Source organism: Myotis daubentonii, chromosome 3, assembly GCF_963259705.1.
Source record: "Myotis daubentonii chromosome 3, mMyoDau2.1, whole genome shotgun sequence".
Lineage (NCBI taxonomy): Eukaryota > Metazoa > Chordata > Mammalia > Chiroptera > Vespertilionidae > Myotis > Myotis daubentonii.
Genome location: NC_081842.1, coordinates 169,282,888 through 169,305,143, shown reverse-complemented (window position 1 = coordinate 169,305,143; position 22,256 = coordinate 169,282,888). Strand labels below are relative to the sequence as shown.

At 41.4% G+C, this 22,256-nt stretch overlaps 1 protein-coding gene across 1 annotated transcript in view; it reads left to right on the top strand.

Moving 5' to 3' along the window:
• LRRC7 (leucine rich repeat containing 7) overlaps window positions 1–22,256 on the top strand; it is a 495,371-nt gene that overhangs the window by 453,981 nt on the left and 19,134 nt on the right. The window contains exon 25 of the mRNA XM_059689215.1: window positions 3,641–3,733. Coding sequence (XP_059545198.1) covers window positions 3,641–3,733 — 93 coding nt within the window. The remainder of the gene's footprint in view (window positions 1–3,640; window positions 3,734–22,256) is intronic.

Sequence of the window (22,256 nt, the reverse complement as noted above, 5' to 3'; positions counted from 1 at the left end):
TCCCACGCAGGTGGAACTCTTTATATGTGAGATGAATACTCTCTCTGACATGCTTTATGGGACACAACAGTCACAACACAACCTATTAGCCATACCACAATATGCCCAAGGGTAGCCTGGCTTCAGATAAGAATTTATGGTTGTCACATTTATAAAATCACAGTGTCATCTTTATTATTTCTAATATTAAAAAATATATTGAGGCAGTTCTTCATCTACTTGGCACATGTGAAATTTATTTCCTTAGATTTTTAGTGCCTTCCAGATTGACAATAATATAAAATGGATATAGTCACTGCCTTGCAGGAGAAGGACTAGGAAGTATTCGCAACAATTTACTTTGTAAGTAAATATATTGCATAAGTTTCCTTTCAGGTTTTTTAGTGGCCTGGGGAAATATACCTTCTATATATTACATTGTGCAATATAAAATTTTTATATTAGAAAGAAATAACCTAAATCTTAAATAATTTAATTAGAAATGCACAGAAATATGGGAAAACACAAAGATAGTATATTTAAATCATGTAAGTTCCATTCTTCTCATTTTCTAATCTATATACTAGTAATAAAAGCTTAAGCGATCATTATGGCAGAACGACCAGAACGACTGGTCGCTATGATACACACTGACCACCAGGGGGCAGATGGTCAATGCAGGAGCTACCCCCTGGCGGTCAGTGCGCTCAGTCAGAGCCAGGCTCAGGGCTGGCAAGCACAGCTACCATGGCGGGAGCCTCTCCCGACTGCGCAGCAGCACTACTGAGAGGCAGCAGCGGGCGCAGCAGGCAGGATGAGTGCGAGAGGCGTGGTACCTGGCCGGAATCCAGGTTCCTCTCTTGGTGCACTGCACTTGGTGCACTGCTACATCCCCCAAGGGATCCCAGACTGCAAGAGGGATGTCCGACTGCTGGCAAAGGCCTGATCCTGGTGCCGTTCTCTGTAGAAGGCAGTCAGTCTGAACAACTCAGTGACTCAGGGAAGTGTAGGGAACTCAGGGTGAGCCTGCCTCCACACTTGACTCACCCACTCGATGGTGTTCATAGGACAGACCCTGTATCCCAGCCCGTACACATGCAGCAGCTGCTGAAGCTCAAGCAGCAGGCCATGCAGCTGCAGAAGGCCATCCAGCCACAAGCCGGCAGTCGGACATCTCCCGAGGTGTCCCAGACTACAAGAGGGCATAGGCCAGGCTGAGGGGGACCCCTCACCTGCACAAATTTTGTGCACCGGGCTTCTAGTTAACCAATAACAACCCAAAAAGGAATACAGGGTAAACTGGTATATTGAATAAAGCTAAAATATTCCTTGGAGCTGCATCAAGTTATCATATGTTCATATTTACAGACTGTGAGCCTTATAAATACAAAACTGTTATAAACTGTACTTTCTATCACAGCATGATAACCAGTTTTTAAGAAATCTAGCTCAATTCAAGGAAAAGTTGTAATTAAACGTATCTTTAAAATAAAAATCTTAGAGAGTACTTCTGGCAATTGCAGTTTCCCATAATTTAGAAACTATTCATTACTGACTCTACCATAAAAGTTACATTAGCAGATAGTTTTTGCCTTTGTGTTGCAAGTGAACTGTGTAATACTTAAATGTTCCATTCATTATTATGAAATATGACAGTGAATTAAGAATAGTTCCATTAAATGGCCAAGCCTAATTGACCTAGCTCCTAAAGACTCACAATATGCTGATTAAGTCAGGAATAAGGCTCAAATTTGCCTTGAACCATCTAAGAGTTAGCAATTAAAGATACCTCAAAAATAAAAATATAGAGAGCATTTTGGACATTTGCATTTGCCCATAAGCAAATTAATAGGCTATGCAAGATTGCTGGGGGAAACATCAAACTACTTAAGAAAATAAACATTTCCAATCATCTTTAAGAAAGAGTTTTCTTAACAGTATGGAGTTTCCTCAAAAAAGTTAAAAATGGAACTCCCATTTGACCCAGTGATCCCACTTCTAGGAATGTATCCCAAGAAACCAGTAACACCAGTCAGTAAGGATATATGCACCCCTGTGTTCATAGCAGCACAATTTACCATAGCTAAGATTTGGAAATAGCCTAAGTGCCCATCAGCAGATGAATGGATTAAAGAACTATGGTACATCTACACAATGGAATACTATGCTGCTATAAAAAAGAAGGAACTTTTACCATTTCCAGTAGCATGGATGGAACTGGAGCATTATGCTAAGCAAAATAAGCCAGTCAGAGAAAGGTAAATATCACATGATCTCACTCATATGTGAGATATAATGATCAACATAAACTGATGAACAAAAATAGATACAGAGACAAGGGTCAGAGGAGGGGGAGAGGTAGAGATCAACCAAAAAACTTGTATGTATGCATATTAGCATAACCAACAGACAGAGAAACTGAGGCGGTGGGGGCTTGTGCTCAGGGGTGGGAGTGGCCGGGGGCTGTCAATCAGGGAAAAAGGAGACATATGGAAAACTTTAAACAAATAAATAAATAAATAAATAGTTTTCTTTCTTTACGCAACCAAAGTTTTTGCCAACTGTGGGTTCTATGTCTTTCAGTCATCTGGGGGCCCCAATCTCATTACTCATAGAAAACTAGCATTTTCACTACAGACCACACACACATCCCCAACCCATGATCAGCAAGAATTCCTAAGTTTGTTATACAGAGTTTTTGTAGATCATTCCTGGTACTCATTTCCTGCCAATGGAATTCTTGATCTACATTCTTTGTATCAATTCTTATAGAGACTATCATCCTTACTACAGTCTTATCTCAAGGTGGACCTGCTCCCAATGCCATCATTTTCCCATAGCTCTATGAAGCACAAGGATCTTGTGTTTAACAGACTTTCATTGATGGTTTTGGGTTTGGGAAGGTAATGTAGCACAGAATACTAAACTATTAGCCCTCCAGTCCTAGATATTTCTTGACTATTCCCTGTCACAAGTCGTTTCTCCACGTTCTTGACCTCTTTCTTTTTCAGTGTTCTCTTTCTCCAAGACCCCTAATAGCTTTGCCAGAAACTGCTGCTAAATCCAAAACTCTTTTTACTGAGTATTTCCCTTTTTCTTTGTTTAACCCAAACTCAAGCTATGGCCAAAAGTTCTCCCCTTTCTCAAGCTAAAAGTCCCACTGTTTCTAAACAAAGGAATTATCTACCAAGGAGATGAATTGTACTACTCACCTAGGAAGTGGTAGCAACTTAAAGAGCCATATTTTCCCCTAACTCTGCATTTGCAAATTTTCTTTTACTTACTTATACATCCTTTCAAATTAGTTAGAATATGTGTGCATTTAAAGTAGATAATTTAAATAATTCACAATCTTTTTGTTATAAGGCTTTTAATTTTTAAAAGCTGTTAATCAAAATTTAGTCTTGCACACAATAATGAATGAATACTTACTAATGTTTGCTTGCCAGGTAATTTCAAGCTAGTTTCATTCATAACTGATGCCTATAGAAGCACTAAATACTATTTTGTCAGAGTTTATACCTGTCTTGTGTACCAAGTTAATATAAACTGTCACTGAGAACTTAAGTAAAATGTGAATTTTTCCTACTGGGATGCAGTTATTTGAAGATATTTAGTTTTTATTTGCATTTGATTACCTTTTTATATCTTTTTTACATAGTTTTGTGTGCGAATAGAAAAGAATCCTGGCCTCGGATTTAGCATCAGTGGTGGAATTAGCGGACAAGGAAATCCATTTAAACCTTCTGACAAGGTAAGAAGTGAATTTCTTATTGACAATTTTAATTAGAAAAACAGTCTTTTACTGCAGGGAACAAAAACAAAAAAAGGTTGGAAAAAATGTTAAGATTTTTACTGTGCTTTAATAAGCTAGCTAACTATAAAGCCAATTAGAAACTTTTTCAACCCTGGGAAAAAGAATTCACTGCAGTGCTTGACAAATCCTAAGGATAAAAATACATTAATGCAAGCATTCTCTTAGAAAGGAAACTTGTTTTTGCCTTTTGTTTTGTTCACAATTGTATATATTTATAAAGAAAGTTATTCAGGCAATTTCTAATCAGTTGTGTCCAAATGTTTATTTGTAAGCCACTTACTTAAGAAGATGTTTACTCGTAGAAACAGAATAATTAAATTATGATTCAATGCCAGGGCCAGTTGACTGACATCTCTTTAATTCATCATGTTTGTAAAGTATTTCACTAATAGAATCATAGAACTTTAAACCACAGAAAATAAAAATTCTGTGAGAAAATCAGAGTTAGCATGACAGAGGAATTCTGGTCCTCCTCTGGTGCTTACACCTGTTTGTCAAACCACAGGTAAAGTTTGGCCACCACCCCCAATGCTAACCACAGTCATTGCCTGAACATCCAACGTGCTGCCCATGCTCACATCTGGCCTGTCTGATCCCATGGTGGACCACCTGACTTTTTATTTTAAAATGTTTATCCTAAGCCACATAACCTGTCCTGCTACCATCATTGTTTAATACTCTCAGCTTTGAATCAATTAGTAATTATAATTTGACTAGGGGCCCGGTGCATGAAATTCGTGCACTGGGTGTGTGTGGGGGGGAGTGTCCCTCAGCCCAGCCTGCCCCCTCTGACATACTGGGAGCCCTCAGGCGTTGACCCCCATCACCCTCCAATCGCAGGATCGGCCCCTTGCCCAGGCCTGACGCCTCTGGCCTAGGCGTCTGGCACGGGCAGCGGGGACCCGCAGCTGCAGCGGCCCCACGATCATGGGCTTCGCTTTAGGCCCAGGCAAGGGACCCCTAGCTCCTGGGACTGCCAGCTTCGACCGTGCCCAGCTCCCATCGCTGGCTCCACCCCTACTTCCTGCTATCACTGGCCAGGGCAGAAAAGGCACCTGATTCTCCGATCATGGCTGGGGGGCAGGGCAAAGGCGGCCCCAGGGCCGCCTTTGCCCTGCCCCCCAGCTCTTAGCTCCCCCCTGGGTTTCCGAACACTGTCAGTGGCAGGGGGCTTCTTCCTGCTTTCCCTTTCGCCTCCCTGCATTGTGCCTACATATGCAAATTAACCGCCATCTTGTTGGCAGTTAACTGCCAATCTTAGTTGGCAGTTAACTGCCAATCTTAGTTGGCAGTTAATTTGCATATAGCCCTGATTAGCCAATGAAAAGGGTAGCTCGTACGCCAATTACCATTTTTCTCTTTTATTAGTGTTGATGATAATTGAAACTATTTGCCTTTGACCTAATCAAATTTAATTGCATTAAGTGGCATCAGAAAACTTTAGGGTGATGAAGAAAGCCAGAAATTTAATGTGAATACAACTTCCACAGGCTTTCTATCTACTTATAAGTTACAACCTGGTACAGATCCTTTCTACTCAGCATTTAAAAAAATAACCCTCGAGCCCTAACCAGTTTGGCTCAGTGGATAGAGCATCAGCCTGCAGACTCAAGGGTCCCAGGTTCGATTCTGGCCAAGGACATGTACCTTGGTTGCGGGCACATCCCCAGTAGCGGGTGTGCAGGAGGCAGCTGAGTGATGTTTCTCTCTCATCGATGTTTCTAACTCTCTATCCCTCTCCCTTCCTCTCTCTAAAAAAAAAAAATCAATAAAATATATTTTTTTAAAAAATAACCCACACATCAATTTCTGATCATAAGACCTGCTTCTGAAAAATCTCTGATGTCCTTACTCTGGAGATTTCTGTAGCCTTAAACAGGGCTCTTAATCCCTTATTTTCCTCCACTTCTTCCCAATCTTGCTTCCTACCATTCTTTTTTAAACATTTTTAATTGAGTTCAGGGAGGAAGATGAGAGAGAGAGAGAGAGAGAGAGAGAGAGAGAAACATCAATGATGATAGAAAATCATTGATTGACTGCTTCCTGCATGCCCCCCGGTGGTGATCGAGTCTGCAACCCAGGCACATGCCCTGACCAGGAATCAAAACATAACCTCCTGGTTTATGGGTCAATGCTCAACTACTGAGCCACACTGGCCCAGCCCTACCATTCTTTATGTCCTTCCTTTCTTTTCTGGAGGAAAAAAAAGAGGGAGAGGAAGAGGTTGGACCAAAGGAAGACACTATACACATTAGGATGGAAGAGACTGGACGGAAATCCTCAGTGACCATAGATGGGCGCTCCTTTAGTCAGCTGGTTGGAGCAGCTATCCTATATAATAAAAGGCTAATATGCAAATTGTCCCCTTGTCTGGAAATTTGACTGGAAATTCAACCAGGAGTTTGACCAGGGATGGGGCCAGCTGGCCAACCACCCATGGCCCCTCCCCCCAGCCAGCCCCACCCCCAATCAGCCCCCCAACTCCAATCGAGGGTGGGGCAGGCTTGCCAATTGCCCACAGCCCCTCCCCCTGGCTGGTCTGGCCCAATCAGCCCCAATTGGGGTAGGTCAGTTGGCCCCCACCCATGCACAAATTTGTGCACTGGGCCTCTAGTCTATATATATAAAAGCCTAAGTGACAGAATGACCGAAGGACCAGTGGACCGGTTGCTATGACACACACTGACCACCAGGGGACAGATGCTCAATGCACAGGATTGGGCTCCGTCCAGTCTGGATCAGGCCTGCAGGATTGGGCCAAAATCGGCTATCCGACATCCCCTGGTCCTGGATTGCAAGAGGGCGTAGGCCAGGCCGGGAACCCCAACAGTGCACAAATACGAGCACTGGGCCTCTAGTTTATGTATAAGAATGTGTATGAGGCAGCCCTATATATTTAGGGGAATGTCAGTTACAAAAGTCTGTGCATGAGCATTTTTATTTTGGAATGCTATTGAGGAAAACCATCAACTTAATAGATTTTAAATATTCATGGTTTAGTACAGGGGTGGGCAAACTTTTTGTGAGTGTGTGCCAAAACCAGCAAAATCTCTGATTCAAAATTCTTCTGCGTGCCAACCCTAATTTTTTGAGAACATGTTATGCCTACTTGATAGCCCTTAAGGTGTACATATGTGAAGAGCTTGAAGACATAATAAAATGCATTCGAGCGACAAAAACACAGTATGTGATGATGAAAAATACATTTATTTTTTAATGTATACATGTACACTGATAGTCTGACAGAAACCTTTCTGACTCTGTCTGATATTATCAGTGGGACTTTTGGTGCTGCATCACTGATGACAGAGATTTTACATCAGGTTTATATTTAGTGACCTTCAGAGATATGCATGAGCTACTACTTTCATCCGTCAGGCTATTCCTATTACGAGACTTAAAAAAAATCATCACTGAGAACAAAGATTCACAAGCGTATGTGGATGAAACCAAAACACTGGTCGAATCTAGGAAGGCAGGGAGAGTTAAGGCAGAAGCATAGAAATTTCTCTTCCCCTCTCTCCTCAATCCATGTCTATGGTCTTTAACCCTTTGATTGCCAACCAATATCCTAGGAGCTATGCTAAAATTGCCAAGGCATTTTTGCTGATTTTACAGCAGTCTAGGAAAAAAATTATGAATCGCAAGTAAATGAAGTTACATATTCAAAAACTTAAGGAAACCTTTACTACATTGAAATATTTAGCAATATCATCATCACTAATAAAAGCAGACTTAGAACTGGACGCCATTTCGAAGCTTTGATAGCGCTCCCTGCACTTTTGGCAAAAGCCAGGAGCACGATCACGCTCCCTGGCACTCTAGGGGTTAAGATAACTTGTTATGTAAAATTATTTATTTCTCTAAGATGCACCTACACTGAATTTATCTGAAAAATAAAAAAGTCAATATTAAGAAAAAAATTGTAAATGGAAGATTATAAGAGAGGGTTTCACGTGCCAGCAAAAGTTACTGGCGTGCCATGTTTGGCATGCGTGCCAGGGGTTGCCCACCCCTGGTTTAGTTGGACCACCTGTTTACTGAATTTTAATAAATTATTAATATACCTTAAAGGGGATGGATAGGGTCTAGGACAGGGGTGGGCAAACTTTTTGACTCGAGGGCCACAATGGGTTCTTAAACTGGACTGGAGGGCTGGAACAAAAGCATGGATGGAGTGTTTGTGTGAACTAATATAAATTCAAAGTAAACATCATTACATAAAAGGATACGGTCTTTTTTTTTCAATAGTTTTATTCATTTCAAACGGGCTGGATCCGGCCCGCGGGCCATAGTTTGCCCACGGCTGGACTAGGAGAAGGAGGAAAAGGGGGAGAATGGAAGATATCTATAATACTATCAACAATAAAAGATATTTTTAAAAATATATATATATCTTAAGATAAAAAGTATGAAAGTTCAAAATTATTAGAAACATAACAGTATTTTTAAAAGCCTCAAATAATTATCTTCCTCTTCTTAACCCCTCTTTTGATCTTTGGTTTTACATGTCCTCCATGAGTTCTTTCAATGAAAAGTTAGTAACCTTATCATTCTTAAGATAGTTGAAAGTAAAAGGACATGTTTTTCTCTTCCTTTCGCACCAGCATAAACATCTTTCAATACAGTGTTAGAAGTCACAAGGTAATAAATATTTTTAAATTAAGGATGAACAGATTGCTAAATTGTCAAGATGTCTAAATGCTATTACCTTTCTACTGTTATTTTCAACTGGAGGAAACAGTAGATGTGAGGCTTTCAAATAATTGCCTGTAATTCTTCCATTATGAGGAGTCTGAATACTTTATAACTATTACTTTAGTTTCTCATTTGTAACATTTTGATGGCTCTAGTGAGACTGAACTATTTTGATAATTTTATAATTTGCTCTTTTAGTTAAATGTAACACATATAGAGCTTGAATTGTATAATGTGTCCATTGAAATATTTTCCCTCAAAAGCACTTTGCTTTTCCTGATTACTCTCTAAAACACTTCACAATCTGAAAAGTGAATCTCTATTATTGCAAAATTGGTCATTAAAAGTTCCAAATCAACAGAAGACTCTCAAAACTGCTCTTAATTTATTGACTACTTTGATGTCATGCCAAACACATAGTAGATACTTACTTTAAAGTGTTCAGAGGATTGTCCTGGCCAGTGTGGTTCAGTTGGTTCAATTCCTGGTCAGGGCAAATACCTGGATTGAGGTTTTGATCCCCGGTCAAGGTGGAGGCAAATAATCAGTGTTTCTCTCACACATTGGTGTTTCTCTCTCTCCCTCTCCCTTACTCTCTCTCTAAAATCAGTAGGAACATTAAAAAAAAAAAGAATATACCAAGCAGTAAGAAAATGAACTTTAAAAATATCTCTCTCTGAAAAAACAAAACAAAACATTGTTTTTTCAGGAGTTAGCTAATTTACAGCTGAGAATGAGAGAAACAAATTAAATAGTTGTTTAAATTCAACAGATACTACCTGACTTGGAGGTGGATCCTTCGTAAGAAGTCCTAGTCATGCAAAAGTTTAAATTTAATATGAGCCATACTCCCTTCCAATAAAAAAGTCATGGATTAGAAATATCCCCAGAAGCAACTATGTTATTTTACTTACTGTTCACGAATGTTTGAATGTTTTGTAATGCCACTCAAAATCTAAGTATCCATGATATCTGAATTTCTTAGAGGCATTAGGACTTTCTCTACTAATGTAGCCAAATAGATTTGTTCCATTATCTACATTATGACTGATGGAAACCACTGTTTCAGCCCAATGCCAAGGGTCATTGTGAGATAGCACACAAATGACTACCTGGCATATAGCCAAATAAGGAAAGCATGAAGTTGTCATCCCAAAAGGCGGGGAGTGTGGGACTACAGCAAAAGTGAGCTGTGTTGTTCAATCTGGCAGAACTCCCAATTTATATTCTGTAGTAGCATTAAGATTCTTGTAGAAAAACCTTTGGGACAGCCCAAAAGTTAACTGAGGCTTTAGGGAGAATTCAGGATTAAGCCTATACGGGCACTGTTTTGAGCCCGACTGAGAGCTTTAGAACAGGACCTGATCTTGCAAACCTAACTTCTCTTAAAGAACCCAAAGCAGTACTAGCCAAGCATTGTCTCCTCCGGTTAAAGGGACGAAGCACAATTAGTCCTGTAGTTCATATAATTGTCAAAACAATGTTTAGTAGTTGAACAACCCAATTCACTCATCATGGAATTCATTATTTTGACTTGGAAAGAGAAAACTGGTTAAAACTGGCCCTCCCTAATGCTTGCCTCTGCCCTCCCACTAAAGTGGATGGAAGCCATCCATGGTGAGGTTTATTATTACAGAGAAGCATTGCTGTCGAGATAGCAAGCTACTAAAGAGAGGTGAAAGATTTTGATCCAACAAAGATGATGATAGCAATCAAAGTAATAAAAATAATAACCTTTTATTAAGTGTCTACTATATTAGGTTATTCATATCCATGAAGTTATCTGATCCTCATAACAACTTGTGTTAGTTGAATGTTATTATTCCCCCTTTTTCTGAAGCCCAGAGGGGTTAATTAAGTTGTGCAAGATGATTTAGCTGATCAGACAAGATTTGAACCCAAATTGATCTGACTCCAAACCCTTTTCCATTAATACGCACTATGATTCATGCCTCTATCTGCAAATGCCACTTAACAGAAGAACCACATGACAAATGTATACCCTATTGAGTTGAGACTAACATGATATTCTAATATTAAAAGTATTACAGAGTCCTCTAATTAGTCGTAGTCAAGATATTTGCTTCAACAAGTCCTTGGAAGTCAGCATGTATTCTCTAGGTAATTGGAAGCATACTGTACACAGTGGATTGCTAGGAATTATAAAACTTTTGGACTAAGGTATCATTACAGTGGTGATTATGCCAATGGAACAAAGCACAGTAATCTTTGCTGTATTTAAATGTTCATAAAATAATAATTCATGATTGCAAAATGCCAGTAATTTACCAATACAATTTTAATATTGTATTGGTTAATTGGAAGCTGTTAGAAACAACCTAAAGTAGCCCAAGACTCTTCAAATTAATGAATTTTTAATGATGTGTTCACATAGTTCTTCATTCGGGGACTGATATCCCTCCTTGCCTCGTTTAAGGAGGTAGGACTAAGCTCCTAGAGTTTAAATATATTAAAGAAAACTCAAAGCCCCCCCCTTCCTCTATATACTCGAAATGTATAGCACTGAACAGTCTATGAACAGTTATCTAGTCATAGGACCAAAATGAAAACTATATTATAGATAGCCTGAAACAGTTGATAGCAGGAAATATACATACTTCGGCATTGGGGTCAAAGAATCACTTATTCTCTAGTGTGATCATAAACACTCATACCCAGAAGATGCTTAGAGAGCCAACCTGTACTTCCACTGATTTGGGCAATCTACATGTAGATGCAGAAATAATGGAAGAAACAAATTCATGCTCTTTTTTAGGTCTTAATTTGCCTATGGTACAAGTAAAATTCCAAGCCAAGAAAGAATCCTGGAGGCATGGCAAACATAAAATATAATCGCCAATAAACCAATAAATAAATATTCTGGAATATCTTATTCAACATAACTTCTAAAAGAATGACTCCAGATGCCAAAAGGCCAGCAAAGGATTTAAGTCCCTGTTCTTTGCATCCCACCTTCCACCCCTAGAAAAAATAGGACATTTTTCTGTGTGGAGATGCATATTTCATCAAATAAAATTATGTTAGAATTTTAGTAGAGGCCCAGTGCAAAGAATTTGTGTGTGTGGGGGGGGGGGGGGAGGGGCGGGGCTCTTCAGCTCGGCCTGCGTCCTCTCGCAATCTGGGACCCCTTGGGGGATGTTGGGCCTAAACCAGCAGTCAGACATCCCTCTTGCAATCCAGAACACTGCATGCACCAGTGACCATACTTTTCATACAGGTGAAAGGCTTCTTGTTGTTGTATGGGCAGCTACATTTTTTTGCCCTGATTATAAAAAGTAGTACATAACATGACCCTTCTGAGAGTGTAGTACCATTTTCCCCATCTTATGGGTGGAAAAACTGAAGCAGAAAGAAGTTAAGTAATTGGCTTTGTCACATAGTTATAAGTGTCAGGATCAGGGCTGAGCACAAAATGTGCAAAATAGAGTCCATGCATGTCATTGCTGTATCATCCTGGTTTTGTAGTGTTAGAGTAGCCTTGCCAGGTTTTAATTTTTAAAACTAAGAGACTGTTCCCAATACATAGGGTAGGGTCCCTAGGCCTGGCCAGCAATCAGGGCCATCCATGGGGAGACCAGCGGGCGGAGCGATCGGGGACCCCACTGGCACCTGCATTGACTGGCAGCCTGTCACCACCTGCTGGCCATCCCCATCGCCTGATCACCGCTGCCATCGCCTCCCTCTCAGGGGGCAGACACTCAATGCAGGAGTTAGCTGGTGGTCAGTGCGCATCATAGCAACCAGTTATTCTGGCAGTTGTTCCGCCGTTCAGTCGATTTGCATATTAGGGTTTTATTATATAGGATAATTATGTTAAGAAGAGAAGAAAGATTAGAAGTACAAAATCAAAGCATTTATTTGATACCTTTACTTGGGGATAGCAATGCCCAGAGGCATTCTTGGCAGTGGCAAATTCGAAAATGCACAAGAATAATTTTCCAGGTTTGTTCAGACTCATGACATTAGATGAATCATAGACAAAAGGTTGCAAAAGATGTGCTTATGAAAATAGATATACAATATGTCTATTTCCTGTCATGTATTCTCCATGGGTATAAAAATTAAAATTAGCAAACACATTTATCTAGAACTCTACACAGCCTATGATTTATATTTACAACATAAATATTAAACTCCATAAACCCATTTCCTTCATTTTGTACCACTATTAGACAAATATGATATATTTTATATATATATATATATATGTATATAGACATATATAAATTCATTTTATGATATGTTATACACCTGCCCCATCCTTAATTCTACTTCAAGTGATTACATAATACAAAGTAATTTGGAGATTCTATGCTTTATATGAAAGTAACATTAAGGATCAAGGGATAAATATAATACTGTTTATATATAGCATTTTGGACTAAACTTAGGAAGGGACTGAAATAGGTGTTTTTGATATGTAAAACTGAATATTTAATAAATATCCAGCATAAATTATTTTACAACACAATTGATTATTTTAGCTGCATCTTAATTGCATTGCAATGTGGGGTTCACAATGCCACTTACTTGTTTGAGGACAGTAAAAGTGAGATTTTTAAAAAATAAAAAATAAAATTTTTGCCTATTCTGTCTTTGTCTTGTATGTTGAGAAAAAACATCCTGAGTCTTCTATTCAGAAACATTGAGAGAAATGTAGTCTTCACAGTCTCCTCTTAATAGGATTCCTAAAGGAATCACCACTTAAAAGAAACTTTTAAAAAAGTCATGGCAGTGTGCTTTAGCCCAGCGGTCACCAACCAATGGTCTGTGGACCACTGGTGGTCCATGATGTCTGAAAGGTTGGCAACCGCTGCTTTAGCCAATTGGAAATGTTGGTGTCTAGACATTATAATATAAGGAAGACATGGATTTCAGCTTATGAAAGAATATAATAAAATACAACAACATAGTCATGGTTTTTTAGGATAATATCACTGGGGCATTCATATGAAAAAATAAGGTGATTAAAAAATACCATTTTAAATACCATCTACTGGAACATTTTCATTCAGCAATCTATATATATAAAAGCCTAAGTGACCAACCGACCAGCCAACCAGCCGGTAGCTATGACACATACTGACCACCAGGGGGCAGATGCTCAAGGCAGGAGCAGAAACCACAGGCATGGAAACATGGAACAGACTGATGAATCTCACAGGGAAGCAGGGAGGAAGGAGGGTGGGAAGAGATTAACCAAAGATCTTATATGCGTACTAGAGGCCCGGTGCACAGCTTCGTGCACCAGTGGGGTCCCTCAGCCTGCCCTGCCCAATGAGAGAAAGTTAATTCCTGAGAGTCAAATAAATCTTTTGGAAGTGTGTAAAATCTTTCATATTCCATTTAAAAAGTTGCCTCCACATGTTTGTATTTTTAATTATATATTTATTGACCTCAGAGAAGAAGGGAGAGAGAGATAGAAACATCAATGATGAGAGAGAATAATTGACTGGCTGCCTCCTGCATGCCCCCTACCAATCATCAAGCTTGCAACCTGAGCAAGTGCCCTGACAGGAAATCAAACTGTGACCTCCTGTTTCATAGGTCAGGCACTACCACATGTTTTAAGTGGCATGTCAGGGACCTCATGGTATTTCTAGTTTCTTGCTTGAAAAGGTTATAACCAACTAGGATTCTTGGGAAACCCCAAATTAATAGAACTAAAACAAAACAAAAAGATAAATAAGAAGTAATAGCTGCTCTGGCTGGTTTGGCATGGTGGATAGAGCATTGACCTGCAGACTGAAGGGTCCTGGGTTTGATTCCAGTCAAGGGCACATGCCCAGGTGGCGGGCTCAGTCCCCTCTAGGGGGCTTGCAGGAAACAGCCCATCAATGATTCCCTCTCATCGTTGATGTTTCTCTCTCTCTTTCCCTCTCCCTTCCTCTCTGAAATCAATAAAAATATATTTATTTTAAAAAAAAAGAAAAAAAGAAGTAATAGCTGCTAGATGTCTGCCTGTGGCAATAATTTTTAACTTTTTTAATTTACCCAGATAACATTTAGGATATGTCTCAATAATATAAAGTATGTAATAAAAATACGATTCACTTTTTTTCCCTTTCTGCCCCCAAAGTTATTCTATGTTAGGGGAGGCGGGAAATGCATTTTATCTCCTGACTCTGGCTTCCAAAAATCACTGGTAGGCAAAATATAGAATCTACATATTTCTACTAGGCAAGATGATGCTGCAAAGCTTTAATTTTGTCATTTTTATTTGTCTAAAGTTAGTTTCCCTAGATGGGGATATTTTGTGGCAGTGGTTAACTGAGATGGCTGTGCAGTGAAATCTCTAAGGGACTGAGGGAAGTAAGACAGGGCAGAGGAAGAAGCTAAGCCCAGATGTAGGTTGAGTGGGAGCTTGCTCACAGAGTGCTCTTGAGCACGCTGGTACTACAGCATCTTCTCACCTTTTGCGCCACGGTATCAGTCAGCCATTGGCTGCGAGCCACTCCCAGCCGGGAGGGTGCAGCCTGCCAAGCATTTCCCAACGAGGAGGCCCCAGGCTGAGGGTAATTCTCAAGAGAAGTGTCAGGTGTGTGCTGTGGGCAGCACCTGCAGGATGAGAGCAGCAGTCTGATAAAGGGAATCTGGCAGGTCACCAAAAGTGTCCATAACAGTATGACCAAAACAATAGATTTTTTCCATCTTTCAGACTAAATTACTTTAGTACCAGGGATTCGGATTTGCTTCTGTCTATGAGAAGTACTGCCCTCAAGCCTGAGAGCTTTCAACAATGGCATGAAACCAAGAGGGATCGCCAAAGCAAAAGATGCTTCAGTGAGACTATGTCAGAATTGTTTTAAATATGCTTTTAGCCCTAGCTGGTTTGGCTCAGTGAATAGGGCATCAACCCTCAGACTGAAGGGTTCTGGGTTCAATTCCGGTCAAGGGCATGTACTTCAGTTGCAGGCTCAATCCCCAGCCCTGGTCGAGGCTTGTACAGGAGGCAACCAATCCATGTTTCTCTCTCACATTGATGTTTCTCTCGCTGTGTGTCTCCCCCACCCTTCCACTCTCCTAAAAATCAATGGAAAAATATCCTTGAGTGAGGATTTAATTAATAAATAAATAAATTTGCTTTTAAATTCTTGTAATTTTTCTGATTAAATTTTTTTCTTTTAAAAAAAAGACTGCTATATTCTACAGAGTCCAAGTCTCTCTAAGAGATAGTAATCACTAACTGAACCAAATCCTTTGTTCTTTTTTAACTAAAGGAAATTATTTTAAAAACTAGAGGCTCAGTGCATAAAATTTGTGCACTGGGGGGGGCGTTCCCTCAGCCCAGCCTGTGCCCTCTCACAGTCTGAGAGCCCTCGGGGGATGTCCAACTGCCGGCTTAGGCCCATTCCCCACAGGGAGTGGGCCTAAGCCGGCAGTCGGACATCTTTAGCGCTGCCGCGGAGGCGGGAGAGGCTCCTGCCACCTCTGCTGTGCTTGCCAGCCATGAGCCTGGCTTCTGGCTGAGCGGCACTCCCCCTGTAGGGGCGCACTGACCACTGGGGGCAGCTACTGCATTGAGCGTCTACCCCGTGGTCAGTGCACATCATAGTGACCGGTCGTTCGCTGTTGGGCCAAAACTGGCTCTTCGACATCCCTCAAGGGGTCCCAGATTGCAAGAGGGCGCAGGCCAGGCTGAAGGACCCCACCAGTGCATGATCGAGGCCAGGGAGGGATATGGGAGGTTGGCCAGCTGGGGAGGGACCACAGGAGGGCTCCAGGGCGTTTCCGGCCCATCTTGCTCAGTCCTGATTGGCCAGACCCCAGCAGCAAGCTAACCTACTGGTCACAGTGTCTGCCCACAGTGGTCAGTGCACATCATAGCAAGCAGTTGAACAGCCTTAGCATACATATCATTAGCATATTACACTTTGATTGGTTGAATGGCCAAATGGATGACTGGACACTTAGCATATTAGACATTTATCAGAAGGAACAGGGGAGTTTGGAGTGAACACCTTTAGATTAAAAAAAAAAAGCAACATAAAAACAGATATGAGGAATCTAAGACAAGTAAAAAATAAAACCAAGTAGCTGCAAAACACTTTTCTTGGGTCATTTTTCTCTTTTGGTTGTGTAAAGAAATCATGAGAACTCTTAAGTTCTGTAAATTCAAACTTAAACCCTCCCTAGTATCATTTGGATAAGTTGAGGAAGAGGCACAATCAGGTGAGAATAGATTTCCAGGAAAGACTTGGACATCAAGTTACCTGAAGGTCCTAGAACTATGCTGGGAAGTTACAATAGTAGATTAGAATTTAGAATGAGTTATTGTAAAAAGGAGAGAGAGAGAGAGAGAGAGAGAGAGAGAGAGAGAGAGAGAGAGAGAGAGAGAATATATATATATACACACACATAGGAATATAAAGATAAAGTTTATGTCTAGTGGTGTATAGGGTCGGTAACCAGATTGTATATATGTAAAGATAAATCCAGAGTTAGAATAAACAGTAAGTAAATAATAACTGTTTAGGATTATTGTATGAGGTACAATGTGTTAGCATTAAATAAAACCATATTAAATCTAAAATAATCTTAATTTGACTGAATATAGTTTACAACAAAACAAACAACTACTAGGCAAAATAGAGACAGACTCATAAATAGAGAGCAGACAGCTTGGGAGGGGGGAGGCTGGCGGGGTGGAGAGATTGAGCAAAAAAGAAAAAGGGAGAACTCATAGACATGGTCAACAGTGGGGTGATTGTGGGGATGGAGCAGTAGGGGTGGAGGTGGTAGAGGGCATAGAGGGGATAAAAGGTGATGGAAAAATTAAGTTAAATTTAAAAATTAAAACAACAATTTTTCACTTTAAAACCTTATTTTAGCACAAATGACAAAAAAAGGTTTGACTGAATTTTTCAATTCATTATTTTTAAATGATGCAGATAGTGTCAAAAAATTATACAATTGAAAGAGCTTTGAGGAAGCCTAAAGGGTGATAATCAAAAAGCTGATTAGTGATACTATTTTAGGAATAGCTAGGGGGGAGGAGCCACCTACAGTTACCCACTCCTGTTTTCAATAGTTTCTACTGTTTTAGGTTGTATGTGAAGCTGAGGAGGAAAGCTCTTAGGGGCTCTGAAGGAATCAGAAAACTGTATAAAACTCAGCAATCCAAATATCCACCACCCGTTGAAGTCTCATATTAAACACAGGCTTTAAAGAATATTTCTTTGATTTTTTCCAAAGACAAGAAATCTGGAAATACAGTTTGTGAAGGAGTGTGATCATTTACTTTTAAAAGAAAATATAAAAATCAAATGAAAGAGACTTTTTTAAAAACTCGAGAATTTCACCAAGAAGTAAACAGAAAGCAATAGACAGACATCCCAGAGATGGTTAGTTAGAGCATAATTGGATTACTGGAGCCACTAATAAAAAAAATTATAAAGTAACCAAAGTCAGACACAATTTTAACTTTTACCTTCAAATCCCCCTAAAGGTAACCACCCATGATGATCAGCCTCAAACTACAAATCCTATCTAATAAAAGAGAAAAATGGTAATTGGCGTACGACGATACCCTTTTCATTGGCTAATCAGGGCTATATGCAAATTAACTCCCAACTAAGATTGGCAGTTAACTGCCAACTAAGATTGGCAGTTAACTGCCAACAAGATGGCGGCTAATTTGCATATGTAGGCACAATGCAGGGAGGTGAAAGGGAAAGCAGGAAGAAGCCCCCTGCCACTGACAGTGATTGGAAACCCAGGGGGGAGCTAAGAGCTGGGGGGCAGGGCAAAGGCGGCCCTGGGGCCACCTTTGCCCTGCCCCCCAGCCATGATCAGAGAACAGGCGCCTTTTCCGCCCTGGACAGTGATAGCAGGAAGTAGGGGTGGAGCCAGCGATGGGAGCTGGGCACGGTCGAAGCTGGCAGTCCCAGGAGCTAGGGGTCCCTTGCCTGGGCCTAAAGCGGAGCCCACGATCGCGGGGCCGCTGCAGCTGCGGGTCCCCGCTGCCCGGGCCGGACGCCTAGGCCAGAGGCGTTAGGCCTGAGCAGGGGCGGAGCCTGCAACCGGGGGAGCTGGGGGTCCCCTGCCCAGGCCTGACACCTCTGCCGGAGGCCTCAGGCCTGGTCAAGGGGCCGATCCGGTGATTGGTGATCGGAGGGTGATGAGGGTCAACTCCTCTGGCCGAGGCATCAGGCCTGGGCGGGGGGCTGAGCCGGGGATTGGGGGGATATGATGGTCCCCTTGCCCAGGCCTGAAGCCTGGGTCAGAGGCGTCAGGCTTGGGTGGGGGGTGGAGCAAGCGATCAGAGGGAGATGGGGGTACCCTGCCCAGGCATGATTCCTGGGCCAGAGGCCTCAGGCCTGGGCGGGGGCCAGAGCCAGTGATCGGGGGGAGATGGGGGTCCCCTGTCCAAGCCTGACACCTCTGGCGGAGGCATCAGGCCTGGGCAAGGGGCCGATCAGGCGATCGGAGGGTGATGGGGGTCTATGCCTCTGGCCGAGGCATCAGGCCTGGGCAAGGGGCAGAGCCAGCAATCGGAGGGGTCTGGGGGTCCCCTGCCCAGGCCTGACGCCTGGGCCAGAGGCATCAGGCCTGGGCTGGGGGCAGAACCAGTGATGGGGGGAAATGAGGGTCCCCTGCCCAGGCCTGATGCCTCTGTCTGAGGCGTCAGGCCTGGGCAAGGGGCCGATCCTGCGATTGGAGGGTAATGGGGGTCAACGCCTGAGGGCTCCCAGTATGTGAGAGGGGGCAGACTGGGCTGAGGGACACTCCCCCCCACACACACACCCAGTGCACGAATTTCGTGCACCGGGCCCCTAGTATATATATATATATTCGTTAGTCAAATTCTCATTTTAACAGGAATCTCAGATAAAAGGCAACAAATTGCTTACTTTTCTAATGCTTTTAACAAATCAAAAGAATAGTATCTTTAAAAAATACTCTTTTCCCTAATAAATAAACCTTTATAATGACCTAAAACTATGGTACAAGTCTAGAGAGCAAACAACGTGTATTTCTTCTGTTAGGATCATCTGCATTATGTTGCCACTAAGATATTTGTAATCACATTGTAATTTTTATGGGTTTTATTCGTCTTCTTAGTGCTCCAATGCATTATTAGTAAATATCTTACCAATGCAACCAAATATTCCTATTTTGCTATTAACATTATTTAAAAATGTGTGAGAGTTTGTGATTCCTTTAAACATCTATGCATAAGATTTTTGTGAAATGTTTAGAGGACTTTGGTCAGCCTGAGAATTTTTATTTGTATCCCTATCTTTGGGGGCTCAAATTTGCTCAGTTTCTAAAGCAATTCTCCTTTACATTTGCTATGAAGCTTACATTTCATTGTTTTGTTGGCTAAAGTCCAGTCATATAACAAAGCAGTATATTCAGCTGCCAATGCCCCTATTTCTTCCTCCCCGTTTTCCTTCCTCTTTCTCTCCCTCCTTCCCCCTCCACCATCTTCTAGTTTCTAATGGCCCTAGGACACATCTCTTCTGCATATAAGTTCCTCAGTTTTTCCCATGGCAAATTGTTCAAAGCCTAAGATTTGACACTCAGCAATTAATCTTAAATTATTTTGTCATCACACTTTTGATCCATAGAACAGAAAACTATTAATAATACCTTCATCCTTGATGTGTAGAGTCTTCTAATAATCACAAGGACTAAGTAAATAGCCTATTGTGTATATGTGTTGCTACTTGTATAAACCACACATATTTTCATATTAACTTTACTTGATTCATGAAAAAATATATTATTTGCCACATTTTTGGCAAAAAAAAGTTTCCCCTCAGAAACAATTGAATCTGTGACTGTGTTTGTTATTTTCGTGAGTCAGTTTTTATTCCAGAAACACTTTGAACTTTCATAATTATGTGAAAGCATGAAAATACTATATTCTATAATATTTAACCAATGTATTTTGACCTATAATTGTAATAGTATGCAATTTTTTCCCCTGGTCAGCTTTCTCAGTGGTTACAGCGTCAGCCACAGACTGAAGGTCTTGGATTCGATTCTGGACAAGGGCACTTACCTCGGTTGCTGGCTCTATCCCAGCCCTGGTCCGGGTGCATGCACAAGGCTACCAATCAACGTGTCTCTCTCACATCGATGTTTCTCTCTGTGTCTCTCCCCCTCCTTTCCACTCTCTCTAAAAATCAATGAAAAAAATATCCTCGGGTGAGGATTAACCAGAAAAAATGTATACCATTTTTACTTGAGATATGGCCTTCCTCGAAACCAATTTCTTAGCATCAGCTAAAGCCAGGATTTTTCAGAATTTTAAAGAAAAGCATATTTCATAAACTGCAGTCGCAGTTCCCTTAAGACAAGTTCTATTTTGGTATCTCCATTTACAATCGCCGAGACTGTCACAGTCATTCACCTTCATCATTAAAAAGCCATATAAAGTTTCTCCTCTAAAGTTCGAATGTTACATGTTGGCCTTGCAGACTAACTTTCTGAGCACTTGTAAGTTTATGCCCAGCGGCGTATAGGCTAGGTAACCAGAAAGACAAGGTCAGACCTTAACACCGTGAAAAACCTCTTATATGCACCCTTTTCCAAAATTACTTGTGAAAAGTAAAACTTGTAAAACTTCATTACCGGTACCTTTGGAAAAACCATTTGTGACTTGCATGAAGACTAGCTTAAAAATGGGGAAGAAGAATAACATGGCATTAGGTCATGCCTATTGGTAGCCTTCAGCCAGCCCTCTCTAGATTAACTTTGGTTCCATGGGACTGTCTGGCTCAAGCACACCCAGATGTTGGTGTCTGAGGAGAGAGCACAGACTTCCAGACTTAGGAAGAACTGCAGCGCGGGTCCTCTGTTGCTCTGCTGTGAGATGCTCTCTATTGGTGGTGCTGAGGAAAACCAAGAGTTGTCAAGCCACTGAGGAACCTGAGCGCTGGTCCTGAGGTACAAGACACTAGAACAGTGGTTCTCAACCTTCTGGCCCTTTAAATACAGTTCCTCATGTTGTGACCCAACCATCCTCACCCTCATCCTCGCCCTCATCCTCTCCCTCATCCTGTCTCTCTCTCTCTCTCTCTCTCTCTCTCTCTCTCTCTCTCTCTCTCTCTCGCCTTTGACTGGAATCAAACCCGGGACCCTTCAGTTCGCAGGCCCACACTCTATCCACTGAGCCAAACCAATCAGGGCTTTTCTCCTCTCTGCTTTTTCCCTGGAAGAAGGAAAGGAGAAAGGCAGAGGGTTTTGAATCCGTACCAAAAGGAGGGAAAAAGAACTCTACTTGGACACAGAGCAGTCCCAGTAAGACCCAGAGGCTTGAAATAGTGTACAAGTTGGGGAATTATGATGTGTTCCAAACATAAAGTGAAAGAAAGGATGGAAGGAGATGAGGTTGGAGAAAGGGGTCCCAGGCTGTCCTCACAGGGAAGTCATTACAAAGCCTCTCTTTCCCACACTCCCTCTTCACTCTCTTTCTCCCTTTCACCAGGTTCACCTATTTGCTTTAAAATAACCCCTCAATAGAAACTTGAAAACAATTCAGGCCTTACTCAGGATTTTCACCTTTATCCTGAGAACAATAGGAAACCATTTGGCAGACTTAATTAAATGAGTGGTCAGAGCAGGTTTTCTTTTTAAGTTTATTCTCGTTGCTGCATTGAGAATGGTCTGAGAAGGAATGGACAAGACAGATTTGGACAGAGCAGTCAGGTCGTGATAGGTAAGAGAGATCATGGTGAACTGAAGTGGTGTAGCAATAAGATAGAAGGAGTATTGGACAGGTGTGGAAAGC